At 44.8% G+C, this 25,287-nt stretch overlaps 1 protein-coding gene across 7 annotated transcripts in view; it reads left to right on the top strand.

Moving 5' to 3' along the window:
- Positions 1-25,287, top strand: part of Kif13a (kinesin family member 13A) — a 188,371-nt gene that overhangs the window by 53,881 nt on the left and 109,203 nt on the right. For 6 of the 7 annotated variants that reach the window (XM_040755927.1, XM_040755924.1, XM_040755926.1 and 3 more), the window contains exon 3: positions 15,953-15,965. The exons of the other annotated variant lie outside the window; for it this stretch is intronic. In XM_040755927.1, the coding sequence (XP_040611861.1) occupies positions 15,953-15,965 (13 nt within the window). The remainder of the gene's footprint in view (positions 1-15,952; positions 15,966-25,287) is intronic. 7 annotated transcript variants of the gene reach the window in all.

Raw genomic sequence — 25,287 nt, 5'->3', positions numbered from 1 at the left:
CCAGGCCTTGGGATTACCTGGGCGTTTTCCTAAGGAAACTGTGAACCTTTCAGAGCAGACTGCTTTCGGTTCGCTTTTAATTTAGACTGTTTATCCCAAACGGTATTTTACCTTTAAATGAGAGGAGAGCGAAGATGCAGTTTTACATATTGATGAAAAGAATGCAGTTGCAAGCCGGGCAGTGGTAGCACATGCTTTTAATCCCAGCACTCGGGAGGCAGAGGCAGGCGGATCTCTGTGAGTTTGAGGCCGGGCTGGACCGACAGCCTCCAAAACAATACAGAGAAACCCTGTCTCATAAAAACCAAAAAAAAAAAAAAAAAAAAAGAATGCAGTTGCAGCTTCTAAAGCATATTCCGGAGCCGGGGAAATGGCTTAAGGGTTAAGACTGTTTACTGCTGTTTCATAGGACCCAGATTTTGTTATCAGTACCCACGCAGTGGCCAACAAACACCTGTAACTCTAGTTCTAGGGAATTGAATACCCTCTTCTGGCCTCTGCGGGCACCAGGCACTCATATGGTATACGCATAAGCAAAACATTCATTCACATAAAGTAAAATAAATAAATCTTTAAAGAATATTTATTCTCTTTGGACCGCTATCCCCACAAATGTAGAAGAATCACAAAACAAAGCAAAACAGGACTAGATGTAGTTGGATGTTTTCTGTCCCACCTGCCAGTTCCCAAATAACCATTCAGAGGGTTGATATTAGTTATTAATATTAGTTTTAATTGTTTGGCCAATGGGACTGGCATATTGCTGAGTAGATCTCACAATGAACCCATTTCTGTTATTTTTTATTTTACCACGAAGCTTGTGGCTTGTTACCTCACATCTTGCTTCCCCAGTGGCTACATGGCTTCTTTTTTTCACTTTGTGCGTATCTGGAGAGGAAATTTATGCATAAAAACTGAGGAAGATGACTATCCCTTGCACGCACACATGCATGTGTGTGTGTGTGTGTATGTGTGTGTGTGTGTATGTAGATATGGTGGAGGTGACATAAGTGTCCTCCTCTGCCCCTCTTATACCTTCTCTTTTTGAGGCAAGTTCTCTCACTGAATCTCAAGCCCATCGCTTATCTAGGTTGGTGGCCGGGGAGCTCTGGGGACCCGCCTGTCTCCATTCCTCAGCTCTAAACGTGGGCACATCCTCACTGCCACACTTAGCGTTTTATGTGGGTACTGCCAATCCTAACTCAAGTCTTCATGTTGGTACAACAAACACTTTACTCCCTGAGTCGTCTCTCCAGCCCTCAGTTATCTTTCTGTTGTTGATTTTGAAAACGTGTTGATGGTATGTTCCAAGTCTGGGAATTCAGGTGTATTAGAACACATCTTTTTATTTTGTGCCTTGTTGGATATATATATATATATATGTATATATATATATATATTCTGTGGGTTGTTTTTCCACATTTTCTTCTTTTTAAAAAATGTTTATTTTAACTTATTGATATATTCATTTAGTGTTCATTGGTGCTTTGTCTGCATATATATCTATGTGAGGATGTTGGTTCCCCTGGAACTTGAGCCACAGATAGCTGTGAGCTGCCATGGTGGGTTCTGGGAATTGAACCAGGTCTTCTGAAAGAGTAGCCAGTGCTCTTAACCGCTGAGCCATGTCTCCAACCCCCTTTGTATATTTTCTTGACCTCGAACTTGTAATAGAGCCTGAAGTTAGGGTGACACGTGTGCAGTCATACCTTTTTGCCCCAGATACTCAAACATGAACCCAAGAAGATCGGTGCCAAGCAATTGAAAGCGACCTACTATCTTTACCTAATGACTCTTATTCCAGTAAGACCTCCGTCTTCACAAGCTGTTCATGTTCCCTCACCTACAAGTAATTGACATAAATTAATTTTCCAAATAACTGAAGTGTATTCCTTCAAATACCAGTTCTTACCTGGTTTGCCATTTTACACGTCTGAGACCAGAGGTTGCTGGAGCTGGTTGTTTTCAGCTTTTCTCTCTTGTCCGTCTGTCTGGAAGGCAGCAGGCACCTGCCTGACAGGTCCTCTGCGACAGTCTCCTGTCCTGTGTGTACTGGAAAGCGAGGGATGAGCAGGTGGAGTGGGCATAGCCGCTGCTCTTCTTCAGCCGTGGAGGCCGTTGCCCCCTGGGGCTGTGACAGAGCATGTGTTTCTGGTGCTCAGAGGCGCTTGCTCGAGGTGCAGCGGTATGAAGTCCTTGGATTACTCATCCAAGCCAAAAAAACCTAAGTCTTAGAGCTTTGTAACCCGCAGGTTTCTTTCCTCCACCAAATCTGAATCATTAGCAAAGCATTTGGAATCCTGGAGCCCCCTTAGAGCAGAGTCACTCTAAGGTACTACACAGGACTGAGTGCCACGTGTGGGAAATGCTGGGGAAGAGTATGTTCTCGGCTTATTAAGTCATTCTCCGACTGCACACACACACACACACACACACACACACACACACACACACACACACACAGTCTTTCACTGGCAAACTGTATGCAAAACCAGCATAGCATTTTGTTTTCCTTTGAGTCAGGGTTTTTCTGCCCTGGCTGTTGTAGAACTCATTCTGTAGACCTGGCTGACCTGGAACGCAGAGATCTGCCTGCCTCTGCTGGGATTAAAGGTGTGCACCACCACCCCCAGTCCTATAGCATGTATATTTGACTGGGCTTCAAATAAAATTGTCACCGATGTCTCAAACGTTACTAGGAAGTCAGTGATGTGAGAGCCACGGAATTCATTCCTCTGTATTTATCCAGCAGGCATGTGTTAGGTAGTGTGAGCCATGTTTTAGGTACTAGTAATAAAAGAGATGATACACACACACACACACACACAGTGCATGCATGTATGCATATATATATATGGAGAGAGAGAGAGAGGGAGAGGGAGAGGGAGGATCTTGCTTATATAGCTCAGGCTGGTTTCAGACTCATTGTGTGGCCCCAGAGTGGCTTGGAACTTGTGATCCACTTGCTTTGGCCTCTCTGCTTCAACTTGGGTGACATACGTGAGCCATTATAGCAGGGAACAAGATAGATGAAGCCCCTGCTTCGGTGGCTGTAATAGCTGTTGGGCTGGGTTGGAGAGTTCTGTCGTCAGGTAAGCAAAGAATGCAGTGAAGTGGTTTCCGGTGGTGTAAAGTAAACTAAGTACAATAGCATGAGCGTGAGAGTGAGGCCTGGTGGGGACAGAGGCGGTACATTGAGGAAGGCTCCCGTAGAGGTAAGGCTTGGGGAAGGGAGAACAAGCTTTAGGGAAGACACTGGAGGCCGAGGGAGGGACCTCACAGACAGGGGGCCCACGGCGTGATAATCATCTTCTCCCCAGTAGGAAGTCAGCTCCAGAGGACAAGAGGTCCATTTGGTTCATGGGACACACAAGCCCACCGAGGGCAAGGACTGGGCATTGTCTGTCAGCCACTGCCTTAATAGTGGAAAATCCAGGGCAAGCCAGCAAGCAGGTCCCTATGGAAAAGACTTTTCTAAGCCTGGAACTTGTAGGGAAGAAGTGAAGGGAATAAGAGAGGGTAATGGGTGTGTGTGTGATTAAGTGGTGTGTGTGCGTGTGTGTGTGTGTGTGTGTGTGTGTGTGAGAGAGAGAGAGAGAGAGAGAGAGAGAGAGAGAGAGAGAGAGAGAGAGAGAGAGAGAGACTGTGAAAGAATGATTCTTTAAAATCTTAAAAAGACTGTGAACTTGGTGGTTAACCAAAATGAAACACTTTTTTTTTCTGCTTTGATGAAATGCACACTCCTATTTTATATGAACATGGCTGCTCTGCATTGGGTGGTGACATCCTTCTGATACACAGTTCTGAGATTCCTTTCACCTGTGCATTTATTTTCTGTAAACATTCTCTCCCATACCCAGGCACTGAGCCAGACCCAACAGGCCAGAGTCCAGGATGAGTGTCAGCCAGCCTTCTCTAGGCAAAAAAAGAGCTAACCAAGCCATGCCTACCACATGCCTGGTGTGGGACAGGCTAGGGCTTCTTAATTTTGTCCGAGATATGCTTGTGTGACCCAGGGTATGCAGGTATATACCACAGTTATGTGAGTCAGATACCCGAGAGTGAGTAACAAGTTGTGTTCAAACAATTCTTAGGTTATACATACATTTTTCTACTTATTAAAGCTAAAAGCAAATTTGTGCTCTAATGAGACTGATGCACTTGTCTGTTTTTTCATGAAGGACTAAACCTTCCTGAATATTTCACTGGGGAAGTCAAGCATCTTCATTGATTTTCAGGGTTGATCAATATTTTGGTTTTATAATTGTCAATGATGAGAACACTGCTTCACATAAACACACAATACAGAATAACAGATGAATGTTTGGAGACATTTCAGAAATAATTGGAAATTCTCTTGTAATCCTGTGCCAAAATTTATTTAATGATTTAAAAAGAGAAAAACTGAAATTCACGCCAGCAGCTCAAACAGCAGTTTTTAAACCAAGCATTCTAACATGGTCACTCATGGGATTCTCTCATGCTGAGGGAAGATGGCAAGAACATGACACAGCTTAATCCCACACTCGGGAGGCAGAGGCAGGCGGATCTCTGAGTTCAAGGCCAGCCTGGTCTACGAGCGAGTTCCAGGACAGCCAGACAACACAGAGAAACCCTGCCTCAAAAATAAAATAAAAAATAAAAAAAAACATAGCCGAAATCTTAGTTTTAGAAAATTACCCACCTTTTGTTTCTCTTAGAGCAGAAAGTTATATATGTGCAGTAAAGACACTTCAGTGCCTGACACACAGTGTTTTAGGCATTGTGTGGTGGGCTGGCATGCTCCATGCAGAGTTTTATGTTGTGTGTTCAGAACAGAGGCTCTGGCGAAGTCACAGGATGGGACCTGAGCAAGTCCTAGGAAATTTTGCATTTTGAGTTAATATTAGTAGTTACATGTTCAGAAACCTTTTGCCATTGTCACGCCTTTTCTGACCCCCATATAACGTATGTAACTGCATACAGAGCTGGGGGTAGATGACAGTGAGCCAGACAGACCTGATCTTCACCCTGGAGCAGCTAGCTATAAAGTGGGTTAGGGGGCAAAGAAGGGACAGTAATCATGTCAGAGCCCAGGATGGGAGCTTGAGGAAGGTCGCAAGGGAAGGACCTTTGTGTCAGGACAGAGAAAGGTAGAGGGGTATGTGGGGGATTGCTGGCAGAGAGAGCAGTGGGTATGAGAGCTGAGTGGTAGGAAAGCCTAATGAGTGCTCAGTTGGCAAGTAGGCATTGAGGACCATCTTCTGTGGACACAGTCAGGAACTTGGCTGTCCATTCCACTATAAGAATAAGAAGCTGTTGCAGGGTGTTAAGCCAGGGGAATGGCAGAAAGACATTCAGAGTAGAAGAGTAGCCCAAAATGATCTGAACTAGGTTTTAATTCCAGCTTTGCCATGTGATTACTCTTATTTTATTTTTAAAGGAGTTTCTTTTTATTTAGTCATTCATTTTGTGTGTGTGTGTGTGTGTGTGTGTGTGTGTGTGTGTGTGTGTGTGTGTGTGCGTGCGCGCGCGGGCACATGCCATTATTTGTGGAACCTGGTTTTCTATTTCCTCCATGTGGGTCCTAGAAATTTGAACTTAGATCTTTGGGCAAGTGCTTTTACTGCCTGTGCCATCCTGCTGACCTCTCCATTCACTTATTCTTATGGGCAGTTTACTGATCTGAGAAATGAGGCAGTAATTTCCACTTCCTGTTCAAGTGAGAACTCATATATAAGGTGTCAAGACCCATCTACAACATACAGAGTATGCTCCATACTGTCCCTGTCAAGCTCTCAGAGATGGTGAGGTAGGTGAGGAAATTTTCTGTTGTCATGGATACACAGCAATCTCTGATGGCCTCATAGGCCTCACTGATGGCCCTGTGACGTTACAGGCGCAGTGTCCAGCTAGAGAACTTAAGCAAACAGCCTTTCTTTTTCTTCAGTTCGGGGCATTTACTGGTCTCTTTCTCTGGGTGCTTCTTAAGGTGGGATGGAAGTTGCCATGTAGGCTGTTTGTTGCCTGTTCTCAGATAGCTAGCTCAGGTCATGGCAGAGCAACAGAACCTGCTGAGCTCTGGGCCTCTTGTTCATACTCAGGCTTGGTCAGATGACAGAATACTCCTCATCTGGGGGTCTGTATGGACTTTTCTGTTCTGAATCCCCCCACAAACAAACAAACAAGCAGACAAAAACCTTGCACAAATCATGGAACTCTGTCCTTCCAGGGGCCTATGTAATACTGAGGAATTTCATCATGAAGGCTTTCTGTGGGTTCACGATGGCAGCTTGCCTAATGGGCAAATGACTTGTTTCCTTGTGTTTGACCACATAAACAGCATGTACAGATGAGATTCTTGAAGTTCATACAGAAGTAATAAAAATAATGTGGGTGTCACAGCTGGTGTGCCAGGGTGCATGCCATTGCAAGAAGAGAAGTCTGCAGCTGCCTTGTAGTCATCCTAAACCTGTGCAAATCAGCCACAGTCTTCCCTGCTTGTGACTTCTGCTGGGCCTGTGTTACTCCCTGTTCATATTTTTGTGCCGTGGCTGAAATTTAGAATAGACCCATGGGTCTCTCCTTAACTGTTTCTAAGCACATTTAGGTTTAAATACTCAAGGCTTTCCATCCCTGTTGTGTTGTCTTGATTATTATTTTTTAATCATTTACCTTCTAACCTAGAGGATGGCATTACAGTAAATGCTAACTACCAGTGTGACTTTTGTCACAGACATATCATTGGCATTTGCAGCTTCCAGGTCTATATCGGAAATAGGATGAAAAATGACCTCCTCCTCGGTCATGGTGCCTCCTAAGATCTCATCTTGTAAGAGGCATAATTTCCTGCCTTGGGGTTTCAACTCAATGTGACCTTGAAAATGGATGCTTCTGCACAGATGGATGCCTTGCCGAGTGAGCGGGCTGTGGAGCCAGGGGCCTCCTGGTGTGGAGCCCTCAAGCGGCCTATGCTGCAGGCTGTCAAAGGCAGCTGGGGAGAAGGCATCTGTGAGTAAAAGAAGCCGCTGGTCGTGGAGGCACCTGTAGCCTGTGTTTGTTAAGCTGACTCCTCCAAATTCTCCCTGAATTTTGTTTCAGTTCACCCCCACTGCACCTTCTCTGTGACAGGGGGTGAGACGGGGTAAAGTCCCGCATCAGCATCTATGCCCATAACCATCATGCCGGTACAGGCTCTCGCAAAGGCTGCTGTGGGTCTTAACCTGGATCTACAGGAGCTGTTTCATGGAGCCCAGTGTTGGTTTCTGACTCCTTCATGGAAGACAGTCAAGTGTCACTCAGTGGCAGAGTGCCATGCCTTAAACCTGTGAGGGCCCAGGCTTTGATCCCCATAACCTACTACAAGAGGGGAAGAATATTATTGTTATGGTACTGTGGACAAGTGGTACAAGATTTCATGTGAATGGAAAGTTAGTTTGGAAGTAAAAGTAATAACAGAAAATTAAGAGCTACCATCCCTCCTAAAGGCTCATTTAATTAGAATGAAGTCTTTAGTAACAGCAGATAGACTGAGATACATTGTATTCTAAGAATGACCTAAGAGAGTGTTTCACTCTTGGTCTGGGGTAATTATAGTCATGGTTTTGAGATGGTATTCTCCTGCAACTCAAGTAATCCTCCTGCCCCAGCCTCCTGAATAGCTGGACCTGCAGTTGCACGTGCCGACTTAGCCAGTGCATACACAGCTTGAATCTAGCATATGTGCTCTGTGCTCTCATGTTTTGCAAGCTCCACTGCGTGATACTTTGGGAGAGAGGCCAAGAAAACTGCCCGGGACCCATGTTTTCTCTGTTTAATTTTGTTTTGGTTTAGCCCAGTGTGAGTTCTTGCTAGCTCTCTCCATCCTTGGGGAATCGTAGCCATAGTGATCAGGAGCAGGAACGTGGAAGCCACCTGTGAACACACTAAGGGGATGTTCCACAGGGGCAGTCCTGACCTTGCACGTGGACTCACCTGGCCCCTATGACTCTTGCTGTGCTGCCGGAGGACCAGTCTGGGTGTTGCTCCCCCTGATAACGTTTGGGAACAAGGCAGAGAGGCCAGTCTTGATGAATAGCCATCATACAATGCAGTGCCGGATAAGTAACCGTAAAAGATTCCATGTGCCTTGCGGATCCATTTCAATTTTGGACAAGTACATGGAAGACAGCATGGACATCTTTATTTTAAACTAATATCATGTGGATGTATTCGTACAAATTCACCCCTGGTTTGAACTTCATTGTAAATTTTATTTATTAATCACCTGAATACAGATAAATGATCTAAAGAGTTCATTAACTATTAAAAACAACAGCAACAAAATGTTTGGGACTAGAAAGTCAGCTAAGTCTGGTTTACCGTTCAGTCTCAGATGTTTGAGACATGCTCAGTTCTTTTTCTCTTTTCTTTTTGGGGGCTGGAGATTGAACCCAGGACCTCCACACATGCTAGACAAGCGCTCTACCACTGACCTCTGCCCTCTGCCCTCGCCACCCCTTTTAACTTTCAGGTGCCCACCTTGTCTTGAACTCACTCTATGGCACAGCTAAGCCTTGAACTTGCAAACCTGAGAAATGGTCTTCCACTTAGGAGAAGTCTGTGACAGGCTGTTTTCTTTCTGCCTCTTCATCCCAGTCAGCACGACCTGATCATTTGGAAGGTTTGAGAGGAGGGGGTCCCTGTGGCAAGTCACCCGGGACAGAAAGCAGAGAGGCTAATACACAGGAAGAGGTTCAGCCCTTCTCTAGAAGTGTTACTCACACTGCTCTACGTGGGGCTTCAAGATTTCACCTAGGTTGGTCTCCCCAGCGCTCCTTCCTGTCTAGCTTTGTTTGTATCAACCTCAGCTCCTGCGGCTCTTCCTTCAGCTCCCGCAGATTGCTAACAGCTGGCTCAGTCAGTCTAGGAGAGGGGCTAAGCCCTTTCTTTCTCCAGCACATCACTGCTCCCATCCAGACTCGACACACCCTTCCATACTCTTCGCCTTCTCAGGCTAAGCAGAAGCCTCCCTCTGGTTCTTTGAGATGGAACATGATTGTGGAGACACAGGCAGCTGTTTGTTCTCGACTGCCTCAGAACAGTCACCCTGTCCCTACGTCTGTCCCCTCTACCGAATGGAACTTCCGGGAGAGTGAGTGCTGTCTTCCTGCTGTGCAGGTCCCACAACAGGCTCCAGCTAGGTGTTGCTCACTGCTCTAAGAGCAAGGGCTGTGTAAAGTGTCCATTGCTGCTGGATTGTATTAAAAATATGAAAGCCTATCCACTGGAAAGGTACAAAGAGCCCACTGTGCATAAAGGTTTAGTGTACTATAACGCTATTTTTATGGTTTGGGATGTGTATGGAATTTTCCAGAAATCTGTCCAGGCATCAGCTTCCTCTAGCTCCCTGCGCCTACCTGCCCTTGCTATTCTGAGGTCAGAGTTCCAGCCTCAGTTTCCTCTGAAGGCTCAAGGAGGAAAAAGAAATGTCAGGAGGTCTGAAGTTGTGTAGTAGTTTTCAAATGGAGGACTCAGGAATTTTCCTTTGTGTCACCTTAACCGTCAGTATGTTTTCATACTAGGTGGACAGGTCGGTCTGGGAAATAAGGACATGTCTCTGGGTAATTCTAAATCACACTGTTTCCCTATGATCTTTTATCCCAGCTGTCTGTAGCTATAAGATACTTTAACACAGAGATGAAGAGAAGGAAAAGGAACACTCAAACACAAGAGATAAAACTCAGAAAGGTAGCATCTGGTCGTCGAGATGGCTCCAACAGGTAAAGGAGCTAGCTGCCAAGCCCGGTGACCTGAGTTCAATCCCTGGGACCCACATGCCGGAAGCAGAACCAGCTCCCACATTCTGACCTCCTGCTCCACCCCCAAATAAATAAATCACACACACACACACACACACACACACACACACACACACACACACACAAGAATTCACCCAAGGCCTGCAGGGTGTAAGTGCTCTCGGACTGAGGACCACAGTGAGGGATGAAGGAATATTCCCAGAGAAGGAGATGTAAAGTAGGGTTGTCTGGCTATCCTTGCTAATCAAATCTGCTTTCCGCTCTTGGTTGGTGAGGCTTGTTTTGTAATGATGAATCAGGCACTGTAGAGTGGCCAGTAATAAACATACCTTTAACCCAGTATTCATCGAATGTACCATCTAGCTAGCCTGTGTCTTGGGCTCATAACGTTAAGTCTGAGGATGGGTGTTCATCACTTATCATCGTGAGTGGATTCTGTGAGAATGGTCCCATGTTTGAACACCACAGTGTATACACACACAAACTTAAGATAATGCAGTGTCCCTGGTGATACGGCCTTCTGGGACCAGCATCCTCTGTTGGTTTGTCATGGACCTAAGTGTGAGTATGTGGTCCATGACTGTACTTAGAATCAAAGATACTGGATGTTTGTCTTTTTTGCCCACATCTCCTTTTCCATGTTGGTGAAAGGGAAAATCGGATCCATTAACCAGTTAAAGCATTGTCAGTGCGCACAGGGGTGTATCAGTTGAGCTGTCCCCAGTGGAAAGTGGCTGGGACCCTCCATCAAAGCAACGTGAAGGGAAACGTTCAGCATGAACATGTAAGCAGAGCAAAGAAGCAAAGTCTGCAGTCGCCTGTCATCTGTCCTGACAGGAAGTCTCTGAGAAGACACCCAGTCTCCCTTGTGGAGTGGACTCAGCTTGCTTTGTTTTTCTTACATAGAAACTTGGAGCATTGGCCCCATCTCAGCCTCAAAGCCTCTTTTGAAACCATTTGTATAGTTACAGTTTCTAATCTCCAGGTTGTTATATCACAAAATGTCCAGCCTCCAGGGATGGCATGTCTACTGTATTTTATTATGGTATCAGCATACTGCCCCTGCAGGAGACCCAAGTGTGGTTCCTAGAACCCACAATGGACAGCTCACAACTGCCTGTAAATGCAACCCCAGATGATCTGATACTCTCTCCTGGGTTATGCAATCACAGGCACCCCACACACGTATACCATAATTAAAAAATAAAATAAGCCAGTGTGGTGACACATGCTTTTATTCCCAGCACTTGGGAGGCAGAGGCAGGCTGAACTCAAGAGTTGAAGGCCAACAAGGTCTACATAGTAAGATCTTGTCTAAGGATTCAAAGAAGACAAAAGAAGGAAAAAATGTTTTTTCATAACCACAGATGAATGGCATACAGCTGTTACTAGTCAACTGGTTGAGTCTTTAAGATGTATCTACCTGGAAAGGAATCATGGTAGATGAGGCAAAGCCCTTCCACCTTGGCAGTCCCAGACTTGAGTGGCCAAGGCCTAGAGTCTGGACTGACAGGCCCAGAAGCTTATAACCTTCAAGCAAAGAATTCTTTCAGGTTTAAATGTTTAGGTTGGAGGCTTATTCCTCTGGGTTCTAGTCACTACTGGCCTCAGCACTTGACAGCTAGTTGCAATCCTTGGCTTCCCACAGCAGTGGTTGGCAGTGGCAACCAGTAGCACTGGGTGGTACCGTCTAGTGTAAAAACTCTTGAATGGGCCTCAGGTTCTGAGATCCTCAGTGTTACTGTGATAAGTGTTAGCACTCTAGGTAACTAGTGTTAACTCTGCTCACTTCTACAATGTGGTATCATCAGTCGTTGGCAGAGGCTATAGTGTTATAGTGCCTGGGACCCTTGGTGTTCAAGGTGCATCTCCTTGGAACTGGAACCTGGAGTTCATTCACCCTTTTCATCCCCTGTACCCTGACTTCCTTCATTGTCTCCACTGTGCTGTGCCCCCACCCCCAGTTTTACCAGGTCACTCTCTGAGCTCTTCAGTTCAGGGAGTCTTCATAGGAGGCTATCTCCTGACTGACTGGGAAAGTGAGTCAGTTTGCTTATATAGCCAGAAAGGGGGTGTCAATCATCTTTGCAGAAATCTAGACGCTCCTCCATGCAAATGAAGTTTGTTTGCACCAATCACAAGCAGAATCTCACATGCAAATAAAGAGTCACATTTGTTCCGTCTTAGGCCTTATTATGGGCACCAGGGAAAGGGCCTCCCATTTGGCTGGGGTGAAAATAGCTGCTGGACCTACTAGTCAAGGATGTCCAACCCTCTGCGCAGAGGCTGGATGAGGCCCGGGATAGCTACAAAAGCAGCCCTACACACGTTGTAAACTTACTCAAAACATTATAAGATGTCTTGTACTGCATTTCATGGTTCACCAGCGTGAATATTATAGATATGTTGATACAACCCAGAGAAGCCAAGGGCTGGATACCTAGGCTTGTGATCGAGAACGGAAAAGAGAAGAAAAGGCTTTGTGAATATTTTGAGACAGCTGTGACTACAGTGTAGCTTCCTCCAGCTGTGAATGGAGTGTTCAGAGCAGCCAGGTTGGCACCAGGGATGTCGCCTCGGCAGGAAGTCAGTGTGTAGCCTCAGCACTAGAGAAAGATCTGACAAATATCAGTCAAGGAGGTAAGCCTTAAAGGAGTCCAACGTCTTAGCATATTTACAGGAAAAACAAACAATAAAAGGGACATTTTTGAAGCCAAGTATGGTGGTGCATGCCTATAATCCCAGAACTAGAAAGGCAGAGGTGGGAGAATTGCAAGTTCAAGACCAGCCTGTAGTACATAGCAAGATAGGGTCACAAAAAAACAGAGAGCCCGCAGGGCCTGGACTGCTGGCTCAGCAGCTGGAATATTTGCTGCCCTTACACGGAACGGGTTCAGTTCTCAGCACCCACATAGATGCTCATTCCCCCCCCCCGCACCCCCAGAAACTCTGGCCCCAGGGCTCTGGGCTCCCTCTCTGCCCTCTGTTGGCACTGCACTCATCCATATACACTCAGATCTATACACAGGCACATGAGATAATATAAAAAATGAAGCATAAAAGCAGAAACTGGTTATTTTTAAAAGACAATGGGGGATGTTGTATGACCTAAACAAAATGGCCGGTTAACAGCGAGTGATCTGAGGGGACCTGACAGTGTGCTGGCAGGTGCTTGGCTCTTCCAGTTTGTCTCACAGCCTCTGGGGTTTGGGCACGTTGGCCACCCGTTGCCTGATTCACACTTTCTTGTCAGTTAGTAATGGGCAGTATACTGTGCCCTGGACGATTGCTTTCTTCTCTAATGAGGTTCTGTTTTCTAGACCAAATCGTGAGTCAGTGTGGGTAGCCCCACATGAGTTTGTGCCCCCCCTTTCCCTGTGACCCAGTATGCATTTGCTCTTAAGGTGTTCTTTATCACAGCCCAGAAAGTGGCCGAGTTATGTTGTCTTTCCATGATAGGTTCCTGTTTTCCCAAGTGACAGGAATGTACTTTTCATAAAATACTGATATGAGATTGGTTTTTCTAAGAAGCAAAAAAGAAAAATCCTGTTGGAATGTCAGTGAAGACAGGAGAGGAGTATTTTTGGCCAGCTCAGTACCACTGGCTACAAACGAACACAGTGGTCCTTGTACTAGCCATGAGCATTGTGGGGCTGTAGTGGGAGCCATGCTGTGACGACTCTGGAGGACTCCGTGAAGTTCCCTTTAGCCTGTCTCACCTCATCAGGTTAATTGGTTCACCATAGCTAAAACGAGAAATTGTGTGGTTGGTCCCCAATAGATCCTATATCTTCAGTCAGATTCAATCGACTACAGATCATAAAAATCCAGGAAAAACTGTGCCTGTACCGACTGTGTAGACAGATAATTCCCTTAACAATCCAGTGCAATACCTATTTGCCTAGCATGCAATTATATTAGGTAGTCTAGAGATGGCTTAAGTGGACAGGAAGATGTATATAGGTTATATGCAAGCACTGTAAAGTAATTGAGTAATCAGTGGATTTGGGGATCTATCCCCTTGGCTACTCGGGGACAACTGTATTTTATTACCTTGGCGTATGCTGTTTCATGTGAATACCTAACATAGCCCAGGTGACTATCCTATGCCAAATAAAGGGGTGTTTTAAAGAACTTTTAAAAAATAAAGCTGTAAAACAAGATGCGTCATCATCTGTGTGGGACAGCAGCCCTCATTCTTGTTCTCCCGAACAGAATATGAATCCAGACAGTCTCCGCGTAAGGAAGAACACTCAAGCTTTGCATACAGAATGAAACTCCTGGCTTTTTTTCTTGTGGTGACATCCACACAACCTGTCTTGTTTGGGTGGGTGGTCTTACTCGTACGTGGGACTGGCCTGATAACAGCTGGAGCTACCCGCTAGACCAGACAAGAAACCAGAACACACACAAAAAAACGAATTCCCACCGTGCCTTGTTACCTGTGGTAATGGCATAGGCATACAGGCCATTTCCTCCTGGTTAGTTCATGAAATTCCAAGAGAAAGACGCTTCAACTTCAACCCTAGTGGAACGTCACCGTTTTCTTTGCTTGCATTCACAAGTGTAGAACTTCCCACCTGTCTGTGACTCCAAGGCCCTTTTTGTCTGCTTCTGAGCTCTGGCCTTTTCAAGGGGCCCTCAGAGTTCCAGGGGGATTGTTGAACCGAGTGCTGGAGAAAACGCAAGGTCATTTTTGCCTGTGCCTTTTGATTCTCGTGTCTCCAGCCTTGAATGTAGAGTAAATTAATTAACCCACCCCATTTTGAGACACAATCTTGCTTTGTAGTCCTGGCCACCCGTAAATTTGTGTAGACCAGGCTGGTTTCAGACTTGTGGCAATCCTCCTGCCTCTGTGCCTTTCAAATGCTTGGGTACAGGTATGAGGTGTGTGCCACCACACCTCAGCTTAGTCTTCTGATCCCCAAGATTCTGATTGCCGTGACAGCATAGGAAAAGCTCCCCATTTCCTGAGAGTTATTTATGAATTGATATTATGAGTTTGATCAAGAATAACAGCATCAGGAAAGCTAAGAACTAACTATCTATGGTAGGATCGCACACACCCTAGAAATCAAAATTCAGATCCTGAAATCACACATAAGGAAAGTATTTACAAAGCACATCACCCTTGTATTTTCTTACTTTGAAGCCTTCGATTTTCAGTATTTTCTTTGAGTATAATTTCAGTCATTTCTGAGTTGTTGACATGCAAAAGTGAACATTTCAGAGCTGGTAATGTAGTTCAGGAGTAGAGAATTTTCCTAGTATAGGCCATCCCCTGGGTTTGATTTTTCAACACTGAAAAAAATTAACATTATGCAAAGTCCTGTGAGGTTGATGTTGGAGAAAGGCCAGAACTTGTTTTAAAAATTCTCTTCAGTGTTGAAATGGGTAAAACTTGTCAGCTAAAGTCACATTTTTTAAATCTGAATCTTCATATATAGGTGCCTAATAATGGAAAATATGTATTTCAACACTAAGCTACAAAAATTTAGATACAAGGTTGGGGATCTAGCTTAGTTGGATGAGACTGGGTGTGCTCAGAGTTTTTTGGCACCAGACAGCTCAGGTAGTAGAGTGCCTGCCTGCCATGAATGAAGCCCCAAGTTTGATCCCAGCAACACAGAAATCAGAGTTCCAGGGGAATTGTTGGTGCAATGCTGCCTGCCTGTACTTCTTACATTCAGGTGGTAGAGACAAGAGGATCAGAAGTTCAAGGTCATCCCTTCTCATTCCTAGTTTAAGGCCAGCCTGGCTTACATGAAACCCCATCTCAAATAAATAAGGGAGCCAGGAAGAAAATTTACATGCAAAACTGATTTAATAGAATCTAGCTATGTGCAGTAATGGTTATAGTGTTTCTATATCTCCGAATTCTTTCCCTACCCCTTCTTAGAATCATTAAAAACATCTTTCAATGAATGACTAGGTCCATTCTATTGGGGCAGAGTAGAGGTGTATTTTATGTGCCCAGATTCAGAGCGACAGCCAGAGGTTATTGCTGCGGACAGTTAGTTACGTGTGATTTTTCAGATCCCATTACGAAGTTGCTGAATTTGTTTTTGTTTTTTTCTTTTCTTTTTCTCTTTCATTGTTTCCCTCTGATGTGGCCATTGTGTTGACAACCTTCTGTATCTCGGCTATTGAATTTTTTTCTTTTCATCACGAAGAAAACCTCCCAAGGTAAGTACTGGCATGGAAGTGGGCATCAGTACTGACTTAGTGTGCATTTACATCATCACAGGAGCCCGTGGATAATCCCTGGCCACCTAGGATTTCAGACTAACATTCTAATTTGAAATTTAAGCCTGAGTCAACAGTTCATGTTGGTGCTGATGTAAAATCAACATGTTGTTTACAGACTGTTCTCGCCCATTGTTGCATTCTTAGAAGATGCTTGACTCCATAGGCCTGCCTGCCAGGGATTGGTTCTGTCCTGTTGGCATTGGAAGGGAGCTTAACAAGAAGTAGAAGCAGGTGCTAGTTTATAGGCTGAGAGGGGAGGGAGGACCTAAGGTTGTTGGCATGAATGTGCTGGCTAATTTTATATCGACAATACCAGCTGGGTCATTTGGGAAGAAGGACTCTCAATTGAGAAAATGCCCCCTTCCCCCAGTAAGACTAGCCTATAGGCAAGTCTGTAGGACATTGTCTTAATTAGTGGTTGATGTGGAAGGGCCTATCCTATTTCAGGTGGAGCATCCCTGGGTGGGTAGTCCTGGGTTCTATAAGAAATCAGGCTGAGCAAGCCATGAGGAGCAAGCGAGTAAATGGCATCCCTCCGTGGCCTCTGCATCAGCTCCTGCATCCAGGTTCTCATGCCCTGACGTTGATAGACTTCAAAGTGTGAGCTGAAATCAAGCCTTTCCTCCCCACATTGCTTTTGGTCATAGTGTTTTACCACAGCAACGACTAAGACAATGGCCCTTCGAGAAACCAGAAAGATAAAAACGGGCCCCTCCAGTATAACTTGCTCAGACAGACAGACAGACTCTCTTCTGTCTTGCTGAGAAGAATGGAAAGCTTTGCCTCACATTCAGATAGTCATGCTCTATCCCCGGAATGATGCTCTTCTCTTGTTCTGTCAGAGTTTTTAGCTGATCACAGTGACTATTAATTAGAGCTGTCATGCTGCCCTGGCCAACTTTTGATGGCATTTTTCCTGGTGGAATCCCCAAAAGTTCAAGAGTAAATGGAATGGGCATAAGAAGGTGTTTGAGTGACAGCCCTGAATACGTGAAGGCTGGTGTCATTACCAGGGAACATGTTGCTGAGTGTTAGAAAAGCATTTACTTCCACAAGTCACCAGAAAGTTGGCCAGCCCTGTCTAATGTCACAGCCATGCTACCTAGGATGGGATTAGGACAAACTCTTTCTCCACATGGTTAGAATCTAGGACATGTGAGTATGGAAGAGAGAAGAGAAAGGAAGGCTTATTTCATAGCCCTAGGGCTATGAAGAAAACACTTGACATAGCTCTTGGATTATGGAAAACCAATAAAATGTTATTCCGTGCTTTATATTTATTGAAGGTGTCATTTATATTGTCTTTGGCACTAAGATTTTGAACTCCAGCAAGGAAGGCATGCACTGAATAAATAATAGGACATGTCTTAAGAAAGGGAAGTGGATGATGTTCCTGAAATGAGCTGGGCCAGTCATGATGGTCAGATCTGGAGGACTGTGACAGTTCTCCCTGAGGAATCGCTGGGGTGATTATAATCACTAAGATTCACAACCTTCAAGGTTTTCTGCTCCTGGAGGACATATATTCCTTTATCTTGTCTTTGTTCCCAGAGGTCTCAAAGCACAGTCATCCTGGTAATAAATGAACTTTGTTTCCCACAAAAAGAAGCCAATGTGAGTCAGGCAGTGGTGGCACACACCTTTTGTCCCAGCAGTCGGAAGGCAGAGGCAGGCGGATCTCTGTGCGTTCCAGGACAGCCTGGTCTACAGAGTGAGTTCCAGGACAGCCAGTGCTACACAGAGAAACCCTGTCTCAAAAAAAAAAAAAAAAGCCAGCATGTTACTGGAACCAATTCCTGAAGGAAAAGCATGAAGTTGACAAGGCACAGAAACACTTTTAACAATCACTACTACTTTGCACATAGAACATGCTGGTTGTGTTCTAGCCTGTGTACGTAGTGGGGTGCTAAGGATCATTCCCAAGACTAGGCATGAAATTCTGAAAACGAAAATTAATAGTAAATCATCATGTTAAAGAATATATTTTTACCAGGCAGTAGTGGTACACACCTTTAATCCCAGCACTTGGGAGGCAAAGACAGGTGGATCTCTGTGAGTTCAAGGCCAGCCTGGTCTACAGAGTGAGTTCTAGGACAGCAAGAGCTACACAGAGAAACCCTGTCTTGATGTGTGTGTGTAATATATTTTAATATATATATATACCAAATAAATGTAGAGTAAATATATTAAAGACACAGAAGTATATTTAGGGCATGTGTGTATTGAAAGCAAGCGGGAAAAGCAAAGATGCTTTTAATTTTTATAAAATGATAAGATTTGGGTCTCGGTGATCAGAGACCTCAGGACAGATGGGGTGATTCACCTTAGCTAATATTTCAAGTAGGAACAACTGGCATATGAAGCAACCTTAGTCTTGGCATTTTGATGGTGGTGGGCTGAGTATGTGTGAAATATAAAATCAGTTATGCTGGGGCCCCAGGAGCCAAGTGTTCGAAGTTCATAGGATACAAGTTCCCATTCTGACTTTCTAGTTAGAAATGGCATACATACCAGGGATTCTGTACCACTTCCTCCATCAAGTTCAACTGAAAACACTTCAAGCCTATGCTTAGGATACTGAGTTCAAGCCCCAGACCCACCCAGGTGGTGGAAGGAGAAACTGGACTCCCAAACATTGTCTTCCAACCTCCATATGCATGGCATTCACGCATGCATACACAGACACATAAATGTGATTACAGTTCTTCAGGCCCATACTTAAAGAAGCTAGAGATATATCAGGGTTAGTGCGGGATTGCAAGACAAAGGTCCTGGAAATTTAGAGAGGCAAATCTAGTGTTTCATGTGTGGCACTCAAGTAGAAACAGCTTCTAAGGAGAGCAAGGTTGCTGGCAGCTTTATGGGGCAGAACAGGGTGTAGGGGCTCATTCACCCTGCCAGAGCTCAAGTCCTTATTAGACTCCCCACAGTGGAGTCAACACAGTGGGCTGAGAGCAGGCCTTGGGGGCATGTGAAAGGAAAACAGAGGAATCAGCTCTCAGGTGGATACTGTCATGTCTAAGTCACCGTGTTACAATGTGGTAGCACTTCTCTGTAATCCCAACACTCAGGACGCTGAGGCAAGCCAACCTGGGCAACACAGTGAGACAATGAGTTAGCATGTCAAGGGGAAGGCCCGTAATGCCAGCACTCAGGAGACAGAGGCAGGAATGTCGCTACCAATTCAGGGCTACCTTGGTCTGCATAGGCAGTCAAGACCAGCCAGAGCTACATACATGGTGAGACCCTGTCCCTGTCTCAGAAACAAATGAATTAACAAAAACCGTAACTAAAACAAACAAATCACACACCGGGCCACTGAATGATTCAAGAAATCTCAAGGACCGGAATCATATGAAAGCAACCCCAGAATTCAGGTGACTAGAATCTACAGGAGGAAACAGATGTAATTCCCTGTCTGGAAGGATTCCACAGACATCTTTAAGAACATAATGTCCACCACTGGTGTATCTCAGCAGCAGAGCACTAACTTGCTGAGGTCCCGGGCTTGATCCATAGCAGCACAAAGCAAAACTCAAGGTTAAACATATCAGAGATAAAGAAGGTATACACAAGATAATAAGAGCCAGCAGAAATAAAGGTTAAAAAAAATAGACCTACAAATGCTTCTAATATGACAATGTCGGACCCAAACTTAACACACTTGTTATGTTTAAGGAGATTTTAAAGAGTCAGATTGAAAAATGTGTTAGCAAGAAATGGATGTTGTATAACTCAAGAAACCAATAACCCACTAAAATTTCTCAGTTTGAAAAGTCCAAAACCTAAATTGGAGATTTCGTGTTAGGATTCTATGCCAGTGCAAATCAAGCTGAAAACAGAGGCACAAGGAACTGGAAGGTAAGTCAGTAGATAATAGTCCAACGAGATGCTAACGAGACAAAGGGTGTGGAAACAACTGAAGACCGGTCTGTAAAAAGTAAACTCAGACCGTCCATTCTTCAGAAAAACATTCGTTCAAAATGGGTCATAGACCTCGATGTCAGGTGCACACCTGGAATACTTTCAAAAGGTGACAGGGAGGAGGTGACGTGCTCAGTGGCGACCTTTCAGAGACAAAGCATGACATAAGAGAAAAAGATGGGGTATTTATTAAAAGTAAAAGTGGCATTGCCAGTGACAATGTTAAGTAAAAAGAAACACTCTATACCCAATAAAGGATTTGTATCCAAATTATATAAAGATCTCTTAAAACTAAATGAAAGAAAGAAGAAAGAAAGCAAAAAGAAAGAAGCAATTTAAAATGAACAAAAATATCTAAGTAGACATTTCCCCAAAGAAGATGCACAGATGTCAAATAAATAAATAAGTAAATAAAGTCACCATCATGTCATTAGAGAATTAGCATTAAAACAATGACACACCACCTATAGGATGCCTAAAATCTCCAAGTCCGATAAAACCAAAATGAAGGCTGTGGAGCAGCAGTACCTCTGCTATTACTGGCAACATGAGGCAGATGGTCCAGGCATTCTGGAAGACAGCCCACAGCTTCTGAAAAACCTAATTATATTCTTACCACATGACCCCAGTGATCGGGCTTCCAGGTATTTACCCAAACCAACCGAAAGTTGGCATCTACTGCACACAAGTGTTTATGGCTGCTTGATTCATGATTGTCAAATCCTAAAGCAATGATGACCTCCAGAAGGAGAATGGATAATGAATCCTACTACAGGCTTTTGATAAAGTACTGTTCAAGGATAAAAGAGAAATGAGCTATCCACTCACAAAAGGCACAGTAGAACCTCCAGTGCATATTAATAAGTAGAAGAAGCCAACCTGAGAAGGCTCCATGCTCTAAGATTCCACTATTAATCCATGATGTTCTGGAGTAGGCGAAACTACATGACAGTACAAAAGACAGTGGTTCCTCAGGACAGTGGCCACAGCTCAGACAAGCTACTCAGTGAAGCAAGAGAAGGCAGACAAGGCAGCTAGAGTAGGTTCTACCTACCTCCCTCACCCATGGACAGAGCCACAGACAGAGAATGACTCCCACCCACCCCCAAATAGATTGCTATATACCAAATCTTTTGGATTTTTCTGCCTGGTAAGTGTCAGATTTTATAAGCTGTTCTGAGTGGAGAAGGATTTATCCCAGATACTGCCCACCTGCCTGCCTTTTAATGTTTTGACCTGATGAATACTCCTCAGTGTTTTGGGGAGCAAGGTTTGTCTTCCCTCGAGAACAACAGCCCTTTAGACAAACGTGGAGACACTGGTTTATATGTCTGTAGATTCAGAAGAAGAAAGAACCTTTGTTGAATGAGCACCAGGGCCTGAGAGGTGTGTCTGTCTGTCATAGTGCAAAGGTAGTATTGCAGTTGCTTGTTGGTAGAGCCGTCTTTGGGTAAACTGGATTTTGTTGGGCCACATGGAAAAGAAAGGTTATTTTATGTATTGTGTTTTATTGGGCAAGTTAATAAGAAGAATGCATTTGGGAAGAACTTAAAAAAATCTGTCAATCATCTTGTTTAGGTCATATCTCTTTTTAGGCAATTTTCTCATTGTAAATTTATGAGCAAATAATATCTTATAGTTTATTTTCAGTTTAAAAAAACTGTAGAGACTCAACCTTGGGGCTTTATATACGGTAGGCAAATACTTAGCAGTTAGCTGTGTCCCTGCCCAGATAGTTACTTATTAAAGCACATATTGTTTTAAGGAGCTCATTGAAGACCCAGGTTTGGTGGTGTGTGTAATGCCAGTACTGGGGGCCACAGCAGGGTGTTTAAATTTTGAGGCTAACCTGGGATACCTCGTAGGACCCTGTCTCTAAAAACAAAGGTACGCTGATAAACACCCAAAGCTGGTTTTATAAACATTTCTCTGGAAGGATGGGAACCATGCACAGCTCTGCCATCTGAGGTTTGGCCTTGGGTTCTGTGACAATCTCCTGCCGCCTCTTCTGTTTTGCTGAGAACAAAGTATTGGGCCAGGCTGTTGAGTGTGCCCTACGTGGCTGTTGTGGCTTGAGCTGTGCAGTAAGTGTAAATCACACAGCAGTTTTCTAAGGTTTAATACAAGGGTGAAAGAAAAAAAAAGTAGCACAAATATTTAGGATATATCTAGGTTAGCTAAAATATGTTACTAAAACAACATTGTCTTCCTTTTGCTTATAAGTATGTCATGAAAACAGTTGGAATTATGTATGTGGTTCCCATTGTCCTCTTGTTGGACTGCTCCACTCCGAACAAATGCATGGCTTTGTAGTGACATGGCAGTCACAAGCACCTGGTTTTAACTTGAGTTGATTTCATTCCTGGTTAAATTTCTGCCCTTGTGTCTAGGGCTTGGGGTCCTGTTGCCATGTGAGCTCAGTAGCAGCCTAACCTTCCTTCCCTGTCTACCTAGACGCCCCTAGAGTGGTCAAAGCACCGGTCTCTGCTCTCTAGAATTCGTCATGGCCCGAGTGGTAAGACATGCATGATATTTTAAGTAACAGAGGATGGGCTTGACTTCATACCATCTGTCACCACTTCAGTCTTCATGACTCCACAGGAAGCAAAGCTCAGAGCTGAGCATGGGCCTTCAGGATGGCCTGCACGCGTGTGTGAAGTTACCAGGGAAAGAATCTCAGGGCAGGAATGATGATGTACATAGGGCAGAGATAAGGAAGCAATGAGAACGTGACTCAGTGGGCAAGCCCCTGCCTAGTGTGCACTAGTCTTTGGGTTCAGTCCCCAGTGCTGGGGATGGGGGTGGGGGGGAGAAAAGGAAGGTGTCATGAGTTATACAGGTGATGCAGCGGTGACACCATTAAATGCTCAGTGCCTTGAGACAACAGGGGTCTGTTTCTCTAAGGTTTGTGTCGCTCCGGGTCACCTGTGGCTTTAGTCTGGGCTACAGTCTGAGGAAGCTACTTCTTTTTGGGACCTACTACGTATGGCAGAGTCTTGCAACTGGCAGTCAGTAGTTTGCTCAAATGCATGTGGCCAAAGCCAGTGATGTGGCCAACCTGGTATCAGTAGGTTCAGAAATTGCATCCCCTTTCTGCAGGTCCGACAGGTAACATGGCTGTAGCAGGGGCGTGTAACCTTTTTAAGGAAGGCAGGGAATTGTTTGGAACAATAGTACAATAGTACACTTCGTCCTTCTAACACATTAAAATTTTTTCCGAAGCCTTCAGAAACACATCACTGTGTACTTGACTTTTCTTCAGACTTTATGCACATTTCACCTACTTTGTACCTGGCTCTATTTGGAGCCAGTTGTTCTCATTGGGTTCTGTGCCCAAGGATGCCCACAGGTGTGGATGGCAGAGTACCAGATTGCTCACTTCTCAACCCCCAAAGAGAAAATCATCATCTCCCTTGTCTCTGGGCCATGGTCCAGCTTCCTATCCAGAACAGTAAAAGACTCCTGGACCGGGGAGAGCCCCTGGAATCCTGCCTAGGTCATCCCCAGCAGAGTGAATGCCCTCAGCCCTTTCCCGTGTCTGCCACCGCTGGGCTGCCTTGGGTCCTTAGATTCTGGGGGCCTGGTGCCTTGAAGCTGGCCTAACTTCCTCTTCTCTCTGGCAGTAGACACTGGGCTTTATCTAAACCACAGGGCGTGGAAAGCACATTAGGTGAGCTCCATGGAACCAAGTGCAAATATCACTCTTGGTAATTAATATCAAGGTGGGTTTTGTTCTTTCTTTTGTGATAGACAGCAGTGGCCATTTGTCAAGATGGTGGACAGGCTGTAAACTGAAAGCTCAGATGCTTGTGGCTTTGATTGTTGTTTGTTAAAGAAATATCCTGTTTTCAGAAATACCCACATTGTCCTTTTGAGTGCAGTGCTGAAGAAGTTTCATCAGGGCATCAGAGAACCAGTTTAAAAGAACCCACCCACCGAGGATCACCAGTGAGGATGTGACATATCTTCCCCACACCCTTTTGCAGCCAGTGAGCTGACGTTGGGAGCGATGATAAAGATGTAAGCATGGGCTGAGCAGAATGTCCAGAAGAGCAGGAATTGACTTCATGCTTCAGCCAGTGAGCTGACGTTGGGAGCGATGATAAAGATGTAAGCATGGGCTGAGCAGAATGTCCAGAAGAGCAGGAATTGACTTCATGCTTCATTGAGTATGCACCACTAGTTTACACACGCCAGTGTTAAGTGGAAGCCCTAGGCTGCTGTTAAGTGTTAGCATGGGCTCTGGGAGAGAACTAGCTTGGTGCTATCTTCAAATTTCCTTCTAGTTGGATGATAACATGGATGAGTTCCTGAAGAAGATGCTTTCCATCTCCCCCCTGAGGATGCTGAGGCCCCATCTATGGGAGTATTTTGCAGAGCGTAGACTCCTCCCAAGGTAGATGATGTGGTTCCTGAGCTTGGGAGCAAGGCCTACTTCTCCTGGGTGCTCACCAGATGCTGTTAGCTGCTCTGAATGTCAGTCAGACACTGTGGACTGTGTAACCCAAGATGTTGTTTGGAATGCAGTTACAATCGAGTATGAAGGAAATGATTAATTACACCGTGAAAAGGCAACAATGACTTGACAGACTTTTAAACAGGAAGGGAGGTCTGTCAACAGACCTGACTAGTAAGGCTGGTGGCTCTGGGACCTTCGGCAGCGGTGGCAGCTGTGTTCAGACAGGCTGAAGTTTGTGGTTGGCCCAGTGGCTTCTACAAACAGCAGCAGTGTGGACAGTGCTGGGGTCAAACAGGCTTCCTGTGCAGTTTCAGTCTGAGATTTCTAAGGCTGGGTTTCTAATTAAAATAATAGTAACAATAAATAACTGGTGTATATTTGTTATGCATAGTGATGGGTGACTCTTTGATTTATGGTAACTCTGATGATAGGAGGGAAGAAAATGAGAAGAGCATCGAAATATCAACCTGGAATGGAATATAGAGTGTTCCTTGTCTTTTGGTGTGACTCACTTCTCATAACAACATGTGGTAAATGAGGGCACACCAGAAACATCTGTCTTATTGTCGTCTTGCAGAGCTACAAAGTTTATTTTTTTTTCTTTTAAAGGAAACAAAATAGAACCCCCCCAAGCCCGTATTCCTACATCTGGAGAGTGGGAGGCTTGCAGAGCCATCGTGGGCACAGATTTGAGGTAGCGCAGGACGCATGTGGATAGGGCTGGGTCTGCAGATGTGAACACGGAGTTCACTGTTCAAAGAGATGATGAAGCCAGGGTAGAGGAGAGAGACCCATCCCCTCATACAAAGCCGCCAAGCGACTCCACACGGAACAGACTTCTTCAGCGCTTAGCACTTTAGATTCTGGAGCTAGGAA

This window comes from Mesocricetus auratus, unplaced genomic scaffold (assembly GCF_017639785.1).
Source record: "Mesocricetus auratus isolate SY011 unplaced genomic scaffold, BCM_Maur_2.0 Super-Scaffold_100013, whole genome shotgun sequence".
Classification (NCBI taxonomy): Eukaryota; Metazoa; Chordata; class Mammalia; order Rodentia; family Cricetidae; genus Mesocricetus; species Mesocricetus auratus.
The sequence above is the reverse complement of the archived record's forward strand: the minus strand, read 5'-3'. Positions and strand labels throughout refer to the sequence as shown.